Source organism: Artemia sp. Qi Xiang Cuo, chromosome 1 (genome assembly GCF_049724085.1).
Source record: "Artemia sp. Qi Xiang Cuo chromosome 1, ASM4972408v1, whole genome shotgun sequence".
NCBI classification, from domain to species: Eukaryota; Metazoa; Arthropoda; class Branchiopoda; order Anostraca; family Artemiidae; genus Artemia; species Artemia sp. Qi Xiang Cuo.
The window spans coordinates 37761166-37775929 of NC_142794.1; the positions used below are offsets into that span (position 1 = coordinate 37761166).

A 14764-nucleotide genomic window follows, 5' to 3' on the forward strand; every position below is an offset into this window, starting at 1 on the left:
AACGAAGTATCTACTAATACGTAAAGGAGCGCAATACTAATACGCCATATAAATGTAGTATTAATACGCAATATTAGTTTAGAATTAGAGGCAAAAAACTAAAGACACCGTATTCTTAAGGGTAAAAAACTTCTCTATCAGTAATAAAGTATAAACTATTACGTAATATAGGTGTATTTAATCCAACTTCTAATGTATAAATACTAGATTCTATCCTTACGGTGTCCTTTTAAATAGGATCACACTTGCCCTACATTTAGAATTAGAATGACTGGGCTAGAAAATGATTCAGGTCTACTGGTATATCCCTTGCATCGTATACGCTTTTCTGGAAAGTATCTAGATTCCAGGATAAGGTCTTACAAAACTCTATTTAATAACGAAGCTCCTTATTTAATAATTAATGAGAAGAGCCATCGTTGCCTTAAGTTTTCTCTACTTAATTCATATCAACATAAGCTAGTTTGAATAGACCTTTATATCCTTGAGCTCAAAACGAAAGAGAGAATCTAACACTTAGTTTCTTACAAAAAATGAGGTAAAGAGTGCGACAAATTTCCCCAGTGTTTTTATGTAACAGGTCACATTGAAAGAGGAAGATCTGCTTCATGTGACTAATGAAGATCAGCTGAGATGGCTCAGCCAATCAGCCATATAGAAAATGGCTCAGTAATTCTAACTTAAAGACCAATACTTCCAGTTGGGCGGTTCTTCTGAAGGAAGCGTGTTACCAAAACAAAACTAGTACCATAAGATTCCTTACTTTAGACCCATTCCAGATATCATGGCCAACTTTCTCCGATTAGAGAGTATAAGACGATGAGATAATGGCAAGTTGAGAAGATATCTACTCTGCTGCACACCTGCAGACGATTAGAGGCTTCTCACTGACTCCCCGATGGCCCCTAGAGTTACTCAGTTGACCTTACTACATTTCCGATATTACATTTTTCGAAATTTTGACGTTTAGCTATTTGAGGAAAAAAGAAACTAAAGAGGTAACGAAAAGAATGTAACAAAGGAATCGAATGTAACAAATTACATTCCTTTTACTCCCTCCACAAGGTCAGATTCTAATTTTATAACAGCGGGTCATATTGTATGGAATAACATGCCATACAAAGCACCCCAACGGATGTTGGTACACTCCTTCCCCTCTCGTGGTCCCAAATATAGTCCAAGGATATATACAACATTAAAAGAAAAAAACTAAAACAAAGATATCATTACGACAATTTAAGCAGGATGCAGCAATGTACAGCATGCTTCTATTAATTTAAATTATCAGGTTTCCTTCCATTGCTATCCACATCCTTAGATCATTTTACATAATTTTATTCACAATTCTATTCATCCTCCCAAGAATGCAGCTACCCTTATGCTACTCATTAAATGATGACAAACAACCAAGACACATATTATTATGGCTACATATGGGACCATCAGGGAGAGGGGGATTGTGCATTGTCGGAAATGCGACCATGATACTTGAAAAGAGCATACAATAAGGAATTTAATGGTAACATTTTATTTTATTAGCATGTTCAGAAGAGCCACACAACATAGTGGCGGTTCCGGCCTCTTTTGCGCCCAGGGCAAAATCTTGATTAGTACACACACACATCCCTGTCTCCAAAGAATTTTAAGGCTAAATTTTAACAAAATTATCATTTATTAACAATATATTTGATTTATTAAATCTGACTTTTCTTACTTCAGCATCTGCAAAATTAATTTTTTCGCCGCAATTGATTACTTCTGATTCTTCGCATTCTATGTTCGATAACGCTTAATCATTCAGTCGCTCTTGGCCCACAGTCGGTCAGAGGTATGTTAATATTATTTAAGTTTACTAAACGACCGCTCATTATTGGCCACCGATACTGCAATCGTTAATAATATTTTATAGGCAACTCTGACGTTTTGCAAAGCACCTTTATGTCCGTAATGCGCATTTAATCCTACCAACATTAAAATCAATTAAATTCGGTCTACTTACTTTTATTTTCAAGGAATGGCGTTGAAGACAAGAGAAAAATGAAAATCCCGGATTCAATCTGATTATACTTACTGCTAACTGCGCCCTCTACTTATTTTAATAAAACAAAATTTCAAAAATAAAAGTGATTACAAATGTTAGATCGCTTGTTTGAAATTTTCCGCCTGGGACAAATGCCCCCTCTACCCCAAACCTCTAAAACCGCCTATGACACAACAGCAATTTGCGCCCTCTCCGTTTGTTAGATGCGCCCTTTCAGTTTGGGTATGAAGACATTAACCTTGGTACTACAACTAGTTCCCTGTTTCTTCTTTTAGCCAAAACCATCAATACCCTAAATATCATAAACAAACCTACAAAATTAGGCATAACTTAAAACTACCTGTTTTCCCATAATTGTACAGTAATGTTCTTGAACACATCTATCAACTGGTGCATCATCGTCAAAAGTGACAAAGCCAAAGCCTAGTCGGATATGAAACAAAAATGTATATCATTAATAACTTACTCCAACCTAAAAGCAAAAGCGCCATCTCAATGGAGCTAAGAAGATTAGACCATACACTCGACACTTTATTTTCTTTGATGGTAACAAGTTCCAGACTACAGAAAGCAACCATCTTTTAATGTAAAAATAAACGGTCTTCAAGAAGACTAAAATCAGTTACTCACAAATAAGGTCGACTGGTCCGTTGCTTACTAGCAACTCATTTCACGCAGTTAAAAATCTATTGGTAAGTCGAAACATCTTGGCGGCAATATTTAATTGATTAGTTTTTTATGTTACCATCACAGAGCTCATATGTCCAGGTAGGGGCGTACCCAGAAACCAGGTCTGAAGGGGGAAGGCTTAAGACACTTTATAAGCCCTTTTCCTACTTTTTATGTTTCGCTTATTTTTTTGTAGTTTCCGATGACTTTATGCGAACTTGTGATGATTAAAAATTTAAATAAGTAACAGTTGCAAAAAACTTTACAATTACCCAATTTAAAACAGCAAATTTGCAGTTACTGAGGATTTGTTTTGTCAAAAATCCAAATAGGCTATAAAATAGTTATATGCCGAGTTTCCGTGCTTTATTCGTTGAAGTTTTTTCTGTAGCAGAAGGTCCTCTGAGGAGAGGGATCGGGCCTTCCCCTTCCTGGTACACCACTGTGTAAATGTATGGTCTTAGAAGTTCTAGGATGCTAAATATTAATCTTAATCATTTCCAATTATACTCTTAGAATTCTAACTTCTAATCCACTAAATATCAAGCAGTTTTTTTGTGCCTAACTATCAAAACAATTCAGAGAGCCCAAATTTAATCTTAATAATAATAAATCTAATTTTTAGCTCAAAAGGCTACTAATATATCTCTGTACTTTTTAAGAGTAACTGAGACTTGAACTATATTAATCTTAGCTATATAGCAGTATTATGAGTAACTTTAGTGATTATTGTTAACTTAATTTAGCTTAACATATTTTAGCCATAGTTTTAACTAAGCAATTCTAGTGCTACAAAACGGCAACTGAAGCAAAAATGAAAAACCAGTAATGTTACATAACAAATCTAGAAGACGGTCACTTTAGTAAAATTAACCCCTTAAAAATCATAAAAAGGGCATTTTGATTTTTAAATATCTATGAGCCACCAGTATGAGGCGGTTTCAGATAAACAACCCCCTCCTCGAAATGGAAAACATTTACCCAGAACTTCCATGTGATAAAAATTTACATCTGCTGTTCTGACGGATTTACCCCCCCCCCCCCCAGCCTCCAAAAAAAACTCTTCGGAATTCCACATCACCAATAAGTGGGCCACCACTGATTTTAATTGCGTAAAAATAAATGTATTTCTTACAGCAGAATTTTTAAGATAGGAATATACTTAAGACAACTTAACGATACTTTAATAGAAAGAAGATATACACACACACACACATATATATATATATATATATATATATATATATATATATATATATATATATATATATATATATATATATATATATATATATATATATATATATATATATATATATATATATATATTAAAACTAACAACTATGATAAAAACATAGCGAATAAAATACAGGATGATGTACTTACAATATTTTTATATAGTAATAAGAATAAGTTTTAACCGAAAACACACTTTAAACACTATTATGCCCTGGCGTATCAAATAATGCGAAGCATATGTCGAGGGTAATTTTGTTAAGAAATGCGTAAATGACGGAAGAATGTACAGTAGTGCATGTTTAGCGTTCAGATTAGTTATTCTGTTAACAAAATTACATACGCCCACCCTTCCTTAGTGATCCAGATTGATTTAGAATACAGAAAAGAGTTGATCTGGAATAATCGCAAACTGTACGACGGGTACCTGAAGCCTTAACCTAAGCAAGTATACAGCGGGTAGGTTTAGTAAAAATGGCGACGAACTTTATACACACTTTTGGTAAGTGTATCCTATTTTGTCTCACGCCTAGGGGACCGACACGAAGAAATAGCTGTTACTCACTAATAGAATTTCAGAAAAGCATAAATTAAGGCTCACCATAAAGTGCGAGGGATGTAAGGGTGTAACATGCTCCCTCATATATAGGAACACTTTTGTTTATTTTAAGTTTTAACATCAACTTATTCTTTTTTTAACTGTATGTTTAGTCTGTATTCCATTGTTTGTAATAAGCGTGTTATAGACTAATATTAATGTGCTCATGAACAGAACATACCACTGCTTTGAGTGAGTTCTTGGAAACTATCATATTTTTATATAAGTCTTTAACATACTTTAAAGCGAATGACTGTCTTGTGTTTTTTGTTGTGTGACATTTCGGTCCTATTGAGCCGTAATTGTCAGTATGTCTTATTTTCTGCTACATAAAAGGGTAGTTTAGAAATCCTTTGAGAAGATTGGCTAGGAGGTGGGTAGTTTATCCTCCCAACTGAAGGGTCTTTCATAAAAGTCAGTGAATTTGGCCTCCTAAATTCCCCTTTTGAAGTTAGGACCCCCATACTTAGGTAGTGTAAAAAATAGATTTAACTTCACATGTCTCTTAAATTTTGCCTTGAAAAATCTGGGTTTTGTCATAATAAGGGTCCATGAAGTATTTATCCTTGGTCCCTTAGAGAAATTCCAAATTAAAAAAAAAATCAATTATCTACAAAATTATTGGAACGAAGATTTGCGTTTACATTATTTTCAGTCATCTACAAAATTATTAGAAGAAATTAATATGTTTGGTTAATATAATTTACGAATATTTGTCTTTACATTATTTTCGGTTCTTAACATTTTTCCACTTTTAACATTTTAGGAGGACTGATTATTGGAGATGAATCGGCGCTTGAAAGAGAACACGCATACAAAAAGAAATGTTTTATCTAAGATTTAAACTCCAGTTACCATGACAACAAGGCACAGTTAACTCGGGTAGTACTGACATTTATATTGATTGGTGAAGGAAAAAAATCTTGTGGTGTTCGTTAGTGTCTGACGGTTCCATCTGTATTATTTTTGTTCGCAAGTCATTATTCATCCACAAGCAAGGACGGTTTTTAAGTATGTATCTTATAAGGCCCATCCGCCTTATATTCACAGGAATATTTTTCAGTTATGTAGCCAGTGCTTCCACTTCTACTTATTTTGGTAGTTGAATACTTATTTTGGGACTATTCTACTTCCAAATAATAAATCTACTTATTTTTGGAAGCTTAAGTTTTCGTTCCGGCCAAGTATTTTTAGTTTTGATTCCGTTGAATTATAATCCTATATTGTCTTATGGAATGGAAGGGTGCAATTGTTTTTAACAGCAGCATCTTTGTCGGGAGCTGCAAAAAGGAAATCTGGGAAATTATGAAATACCGTACCCAATTTTGATCCTGATTGACGTATAAATAGCTAATTTATCATAATTGATCCTGGTTGGCCTATAAATAGCTAATTTATAATAATTGATACTGGTTGACCTATAAACAGCTAATTTGCAGATATAAAGATCAGTTTAAACGAATGAATTTGTTTAGAACCGTAAGGCCATCCGTATATAATCCATGCATTTTCCGCCCAGTTCGCCAGTTTACTATTTACTATCAGCAGCTGAAGCGCAACTGAGATTATGGAGCCCTCAACCTCTTCATTAGTCGATGAGGCAATAGCAAGGAGTGAAGAAAGTCTGCAGGAAGCACTGAGGAGGCGACATGAAGGACGACTAAGAAGAGTGGACCTCAGCACTGTTGTTTCCTATGTCTTAGAGCCCGACAACGACCTGAATTTGGAGGATTTTGAAGACGACAACGACCTTCTCTTTTGTGAATGAGCTGACGACGAGCACGATAGTAGTTGGGACGAAAGCGACGATAAATACGTTCTACCACTCAGTCGAAGAGCAAAGTGTCACTTTGCTCTTCGAGCAAAGAGCAAAGAAGAGCAAGTCTGCAAAATCCCTCCGCGATGAAGCCAAAGTAGACGTAGTTCCTAAATCTTCGGCTGAAAAGAGACGAATCTGGGAGAAAACCCCTGTGCCAGAGAATGACGTGGACTGGAAAGGGCAAATGCCAAGTCCCGAGTCGTCTCTGGTTACTCCAATCGCACTCTTTCAAAAGTTCTTCGACTCTGAAATTATAAGCATCCTTGTAGAAGAGACGAATCGGTATGCTCTTCAGGAGAAAGACATGGAGCTGAAATGTAATATCAAAGAAATGGAACAATTTCTTGGAATCGTTTTGCTTATGGGAATCGTGAAACTTCCCCACATGTCTATGTACTGGGAAATGGCTACACGTTATCCTCCAGTGGCTAACCTAAGGCATGCGACCACTTCAAAAAAATAAGACAGTTTTTCCACGCAAATGATAGTTTCAAAGCAGTCAAAAAGGGGAATCCGGGATACGACCCCCTCTTCAAGGTTCAGCCCTTGTACGATAGGCTTCGGAAGAATATGCGAGAAGTCCCAAACGAAGAACGACAATCTGTGGATGATGAAATGGTCCCTTTCAAGGGCCGGCTTGGTTCCAAGCCGTAAATCAATGACAAGCCACACAAGTGGGGGATAAAAGTATTTACAAGAGCCGGAGCCAGTGGAATAGTTTATGACATTGAACTTTACAGTGATAAAGGAACCACTGTCGGTTCAGATCTTGCTGTTGGTGCTGATGTGGTGCTCCGCCTAGTAGAATATCTCCCGAAAAACCAGAACTTCAAAGTGTTCTTTGACAATTTTTACAGCAGTTTTCATCTAGTAGAAAATCTGCGGGAAATGGGAATCCAGTCAGTATGCACAGTCCGAATAGACAGAATGCGGAAAGTGAAACTTCCGCCCTTGGAAGCTGACGACAAGCTGAAAAGCTCCGGAAAAGAATCGTTTGATTGGCGGGTTGAGCAACATTTTGGAATAGTCGTGACGAAATGGTACGAAAATAAGCAGGTCCATCTTATTTCTTCATATGTTGGGCCTGACTCACTTGATCAATGCAAACGGTGGGACAAAAAGGGGAAGGCTCGGATCTATGTAGCCATACCTCATGTCGTCAAAAAGTATAACAAGTTCATGGGTGAGATGGACTTGAGCGACATGTTCATCGAGTTATATCGTACTGACATCAAGGGGAAGAAGTGGTACATGCGTCTAATCTATTGCTTCCTTGGCGTCAGCGTAGCCAATGCTTGGTTACTGTACAGGCGCAATCATCACTCTGACGCTGAGAAACCCCTATCCCTTGTTTGCTTTCGTGCGGATATTGCTGACTGGCTGATCAAAGGTGCAGTCATCCCTGCAGCAAGGACAGATAGACCACCAAGCGAGTCTTTAGTTACTACCAGACCGCAAAAGAAAACTAGGAGTGACAGCATCCCCAGTTCCAGCGTTCGCTTTGACAACACGGCCCACTAGCCTGAGATAGTGGACGAAAGACAAAGATGCAAGTCCTGTGCAAAACACGCATACACGTTTGTCAAGTGTCTGAAGTGTAATGTGCACCTTTGTTTAACCAAAGACAAGAATTGTTTCAAAACATACCACTCAAGTGTTAAAGTAGACTGTTTCACTATTTAGCTGATGTGCCTTATAAGATCCATATTCCTTGTGAAATGAATATTTGAAATAAATAATTTTCCTCTGTTGTCCCTATGTTATGGACCCTTAGGAAACTAGTAAAAAGCAAAACCGATTTTTTCTAATCACAGTTTCATAATTCAGCCATCAAAGGGTTAAATGAGCCCCCAAACAGCTCTCTATGATGCCTGGTAGTGGCCTGGTGGTAGAGAAGAATAAAAAGTAAGAAAAAACGACACATCAGTGCTACCCATGCAAAAATACAATTTTCCTTGGTGTTCAATGGGAGGAGTTGCAATCTTTTGATGGTACCCTGTTTTCAAACTTAGATTTTGTAGACTTTCAGCTACTACTGACAGGGACCGCATCAGTACAATAAACCTTTGAATACCCCGAGAAAACTACCCCCAACACATGTCTGAGGAACACTACTAATACAGAGCTAATCTATAAATATGTAAGTACATCTTTATAATGTATCAGTTTCCTCTCATAGCCAAGAGCATGAAATTAAACACAACTATTTTAGTTAAGTTTTCTTAAACTACAATTTATTAACGATAAGGCGAGAAAGTATAAGGTCTATGATTTAACAATATTTAATAGATTCTTCTTAGGAGTTAGGAGCATTATGCTATATTTGCTCTTCTGGAGGTTCCTAACTTCTGGAGGTTCCAGATTAGCCATGTAGATAGGGAGTATGAAAACTAGAAAAACATGTTCAACATTGACCTTAGAAATATACTAATATACAGGAGTAGGTTTCTATGTTAGCTAAATCGCTTTCACGAACGAAGGCAGTGGTCTTATTTATAGAAAATATAGTTTATTAATTATGAGGTATGGCACTAGAATTAAGCAGACAAGTTGTACTACTGTGCGATTCTCTTTCAGATGGGAAGGATTTAGGATCAGCTCACTCTGTGGTAACATGAATGTAATACTAACGTAATCGTAATTCGTGTAATCATAATAATTTTCGCGTCACCGCAGTAAAAATTTTCAGACATTCAGGATTTAAGTCAATTCCCTTAATGTATTACTTTTATTCAAGGACAGAGTTTTAATATACCCCCTATATTCAAGATCTTTCACAGAGAGGAAAGACAAATGTCGGATATTCAAACATTTCTTGGATTTTTTTTTTGATTTTTTTTACTTTGATTTTTTTTTTCAAAGCGGTCTCCTCTCTGAAAAATCCACAGTTTTGGTAGTCTAGAGGTTGCCTTAAATGTACATATTGATCTAGTTTTCTCTTTTATGGCAGTTCGCGATTCCGTTATTATGGCTTTAAAAAAAAATAAAAAAAAATACAAATTAGTTCATATCAGTTCAGTTCAATGTAGATAGTACATAGGGACATCAATGACACCGATAGGGCGAACATTTCCTTTAAAAATTTGCTCCTAGATGTTTTTATTTCTACAAAACTACGATATTACTTAGGTCTTGTATTGGCTGGAGATTTTTATTTTTTGATTTTCAGCTTTTTTTTTGTAAAACGTTTTGATTAGAGGTCTGTTTGTGTATTCATCCATTTCCAATATCCCACACTTTCTCATTTTCTAGGACTAGAGGGAGAGCCATGAGCCAAGGAGATACTCATTTTTGATACTGCCCCAATGGCAACATTAAAAATGGATATAATATAATAAAGTAAATTTTGAAAATAGTTTTTTCACTTAATGGGGCTTAAAAAAGTTAAAAATGAAATTGTATGTACAGGGTGTCGCAAAGAAAGCAAGAAAAAGAAAATAACATGTTTTAATCTTTGGCTCCTCATAGCTCACCGATTCTTTCAGGCTCAAAATGACAGAAATATCTTATCCTTTTGGTGGAACTTATAGCTGTAGGCTAGTCAATCAAATATTCAACAAGAATAATAAACTTTATGGTGCGTTCAGACGCGTGGGAAAACTGATCGATGCGAGGGGAAAGGCGTTCAAGTGCAAAATTTTTATTAAAAAGCACAGATAACATGCACTTTTACAAGCCAAGTCTCTATTTCAAGTGTATTTCTTGTCCGGTATCTTCCACTTTCATGTTAGTTTTATACAAAGCATTACTTGTGTTGGATAAAATTTGATGGCTTTGGATAAACCCCCCCCCCCGAATCTCGAACTTTCACGTGCTTGACGGTTGACATGTTTCCCACTTTCAAAAATACTTCTTCATTTTTGCTCGACGAAACACGAAAATCTGATTAGTACCATAGAAAAACTAATCCCGAAACAGATCGGTACTACTAGAAAAACCGATTGGTTTTGAGCGTTTTCCCACGCGTCTGAACGTGTTATTAAAGTGTCCATTTTCTTTCAGAAGGAAAAAAAGATAGCGAGCTATGATGAGTAAAAGAGTGGATAATTTTTTTACGACACCCTATAACCAGCTCAGGCTCTTGGATACTAAAAGTTACCTCTAAAGCCACCTTTAGTTTTCTTGTTTTCTTGATCAAACATGATGACCGTTTCAATGACATTGCCATATTGCTGATAGAAGTTTTTCAACTCTGTTTCGGTGATTCCTGCAGGTAATCCTCCCAAAAATATCTTATAGCGGCTATTCCTTATGGATTTTGTGTTTCTTCCAGTGGGTGTTCCTTTCGGAGTACATGGCTTCGGATCGATCTAAAGAGAACGTTTTTATAGACCAAGAAGGGCCATTAAAAGCGAAGCACAGAAAAGAATCACACATTTCAGCTGCACCCTTAGGCGAAAACTGTCTAGGCCAAATGTTTCTAATTTTAAAGCAGAGCTATGTTCCTGTTTCAATGAACGACAGGCAACTGCGCTTTTAAGCAAACAAAATCTGGAATTCTATATTGTAGCTTGCATGATTTGGATATTTAGTATTTTTTTTTAAATCAACATGGGCCAGAACTTACAATACAAAAAGCCCTGTATATACATTTATACAGCACAATCATTCCCTATATCAACCATTATACAAAGCCAGACCAAGATGCAAGTGCTCCGGAGAACGTAGAAACATTAGCGGCATTATATTTTTTCACGGGTAGACAAGTCAGATTTCTCTTGAACGCGAAGCTTGGCTTCACCTTTGTAACAATAAATTTCAAAGAATATAAGTTTAAATTAATTTATTCCAATACATATATAAAAGTCGGAAATTAGTAGTGTAATGTTATTATTACATGTCTTTAGAAATTACAAGTAGGTTTCAAAGTCTCTAGTTGGTTTCAATGGCATTTTGAGAAAATTTCAGCCAAAATACGTGTTCCAGGGTATTAAAGACTGAATTGTTGATGGACGAGGATATGGGCGGAGCTTTTAAACGCGTCAAGACTGTAGTAGTCAAATATTACTGAGTCGTGATTATACTGTATATAATTTATATACAATGACAAAAAATAACCAGACTTCAGGAACAAGACTAAAACTACTAGCGCTAACCGATTCGAGGCTAAATTTTACAAAAAGCTTCAATCATTAACTTAGTTTTGGTTAGCGCGCAACCTGAATGTTTACCTTCAGGTTATTAACTCGTTCCTGGAATTTTGCCAGGTTTCAAGCAAAGAGACACTTATTTAATCCCACTACAAAGGATACAGGTCTTTTGACAGTTCCCTTTTTTCTAAGTGTGTTCCCACAATTAAAGCTGTTTTGAGCAGTCTCCTCTCTCTTAGAGCGCGTTCCAGGTTCGACAAAAAGTTAATAATATAAAAAAATTTCGTTCCAGGGGAGGGCGAATCAACGGCTGGAACAACCAAAAATTAACTTCGTCAATAGTTAATTAGCATCTTTAGTGCATTAGCTTCTGCAAAATCATCACCAATTTAAGAAAAATGGAGGCATATGACCAAACTTATGAGTATTGATGAGCATTATGGCATTAACACTCATATTTTCAAATTCTAATTTTACTAAAAAAATATTCACATTTTAATAATGATAATAATGCGTATTAAAGCAATAGCTAATAAACTGTTCAAAGTTTGCAGTTAATTCACATTAGATGTAAATACGAATTAAGTTGCTATTTCCACCGGGAACAAACTCTTAAAATCCAGTTTACTTATATTTATTTGCTATGGTTCGATGTTGCGATGTATCAATATTTCGTTAATATCATATACGGAAGATATATTTAATTAGAGTCGCACTGTTTCGGGTATAGAGGAAAACTTTAACATTCTCCAGAATGATAAGCAGCTCGGATTAGAGTTTAACGCAAAATTCGGATATCCTGCTTTTTCATTGGAAATCAATCCCTCTATGGTTTTACGAGTGCTCTTGGAAATACAAACCTTAAGACAGTCCAGTTCATTACTTACCTTGGCCTTCCTATCGGTTCAACCCTAAAAACACTCCGCCGATTCCTTATCGCGTATGTACAGAAGCGAATTGGTTTTGCATGTAGTAAAATTGTTTCAAATAAGTTGAGGTTCAACAGACAAGTTTTAGCTCGCCTTTATAATGCAATGTACGATAAACTTTAACTTCGATCTGTTTTCCTTAAATAGGCTAAATTTCTGCTTCGTTTCCCACTTTGGTCCCGAAATTCTTTTCTTATTAGGAATTATAAGACAGCAGACCCAACTTCAGTCATCCTTAATCAGATCTCAAAGTTCAATAATAATGTTAAAAACCATACATGGTTTGAAATCCTCCACCAGTAGAACTCAGTGTTTTTATTTTCTCTACGGTTTAACCAGTATTTTCGTCTAGCGAGTATTACATTGTGCCTAAAACTTGTATTTTTATGTATTTAGTATTTGTCTTGAATAACTTTTTCTTGTACTCCGTCTCTTTTGTTTGATTTTGACGGGTAATAAAATATTACTATTATTATTATATGTACATACACTGGAAAACTCCCAAAATAAGAAAAGGAGAAAAATTATAAATATTGAAAAAAGGTGAGAGGCATACAAAATCAGGTTTATTTATTAGTTCAGAAACGCTGATGTGTAAGTGTATCTATTTTTCGGATAAATACAGGGTTTTAATAAGAGCATTGATTGAAGGCAGCATATATTCAGATCGTTGCTTCCAAACCAGCACATGCGCAAGGGTCTCGAGATTGTTTACGAATCTGCGAATATTCTCTGTAGAAAGTGTCCTTTTTTCAAAGTTGCCCCACCCCCCACTGAAAATAAAACTCTTAGAACGTGCCTTTTCCTTCACATTTAAACGTATATATTCTGGAGTGATATTAAAAATGCACAACCTGACAGTTTTGCCAATAAATCACAGTGATACGAGTATCAATAAAAGAAACAAAACTGGAACCGAAAAGAACTTGTTCTTTCAGAAAGTACTACTTCTAAACTAGTGAACATGTACAGGATCTTATCTAGTGGAGGATAATTAGTAAAAACATAAAAAATTGACTAATTATAAGATACTGGAGAAAAATTAAAAAATAAAATCCTAAGATTTAAGGGGCGCCATGGGCCCAGAGACCCCCTATACTTGCAACCTTCAGATATAATACAATCGACAACCCGTTTTTATAATTTATAAAATCACTGAGGCTGAAACCCAAAGACGTATTAATTCATAAAAGACCACAAACAGCATATACACAACAAGCTTCTAGCTATTCTTCTTCTATGGCACCAGCAAATGTTTCCTAGGGTGGCAAATGAACTAGGTAAAATCGGTTATTCACATGTTTCTCTCTATTACCACCATTTATTTCGACAATCGCGGTTAGATCTCTGACGGTTGTTCACTTGCTTCAGCCTCTGTGCGGCTAGCTCCTTATTATATTTTACCCATGGCACCAGGGAAGGTTTACTAGGGTGGCAAAAGAAGCAGTCAAAATCTGTATTTACGACTGACTCTCTGTCACCACCGTAATTGTCAATTATTCTTGTTAGATGTCTGGCGGTTGTTCACCTGCTTCAGCCCCTGTGCGGCTAGCTCCTTGTTATTTTTTTTTCAGCGGGCACCAGGGAGGTTTACCGAGGGTGGCAAATGAAGCAGTCAAACTCGGCATTTATTCATCACTCTCTGTCACCACCGTATTTGTCTCTTATTCTTGTTAGTGCTCGGACGGTTGGTAACTTGCTTAAGCCTATGTGCGGCAAGCGCCTTATTATTTTTTTCCTCTGGCACCAGTGAAGGGGTCATTGGGTGGCAAAAGCCTCATTAACAATCGGTCATTAAGACGTACTCTCTGTGCCCCCCTTATCTGTAACGGAGTATGGTTACATCTAGGACGGTTGGTCACTTGCTTCATCCTCGGTGCGGCTAGCTCCTTATTATTTTTTTCCCATGGCACCAGGGAAGGTTTCCTCGGGTGGCAAATGATGAAGTCAAAATCGGTATTTACGCCTGTCTCTATGTCCCCACCGTATCTTTCAATGAGTCTTTTTAGTTGTAGGGAGGTTGTTCACCTGATTAAGCCTCGTTGATGCAAGATCCTTGTTATTTTTTTCATAGGGCACAAGGGCAGTTTACCGAGGGTGGCACCTGAAGAAATAAATATCAGTAATTACGTCTGACTCTCTGTCCCCACCGTAATTGTCAATTATTCTTGTTAGATGTCTGGCGGTTGTTCACCTGCTTAAGCCCATGTGCGGCTAGCTCCTTATTATTTTTTTCCCAGGGCACCAGGGAAGGTGTCATTGGGTGGCAAAAGCATCATTCAAACTCGGTATTTAAGACTGACTCTCTGTCCCCACCTTACTTGGAACGGAGTCTGGTTACATGTCTGGCGGTTGTTCACTTGCTTCATCCCCTGTGCGGCA

The 14764-nt window shown here is 36.6% G+C and overlaps 1 protein-coding gene across 1 annotated transcript in view; it reads right to left on the bottom strand.

The window, feature by feature from the left end:
* The window catches only part of LOC148956265 (uncharacterized), a 34104-nt gene extending 19353 nt beyond the window's left edge, over nucleotides 1–14751 (bottom strand). The window contains exons 1-3 of the mRNA XM_089090124.1: nucleotides 14704–14751; nucleotides 10463–10673; nucleotides 2382–2464 (exon numbers count right to left, since the gene is read on the bottom strand). Coding sequence (XP_088946250.1) covers nucleotides 2382–2464; nucleotides 10463–10673; nucleotides 14704–14751 — 342 coding nt within the window. The remainder of the gene's footprint in view (nucleotides 1–2381; nucleotides 2465–10462; nucleotides 10674–14703) is intronic.
* Between the last annotated feature and the right edge of the window lie 13 nt (nucleotides 14752–14764).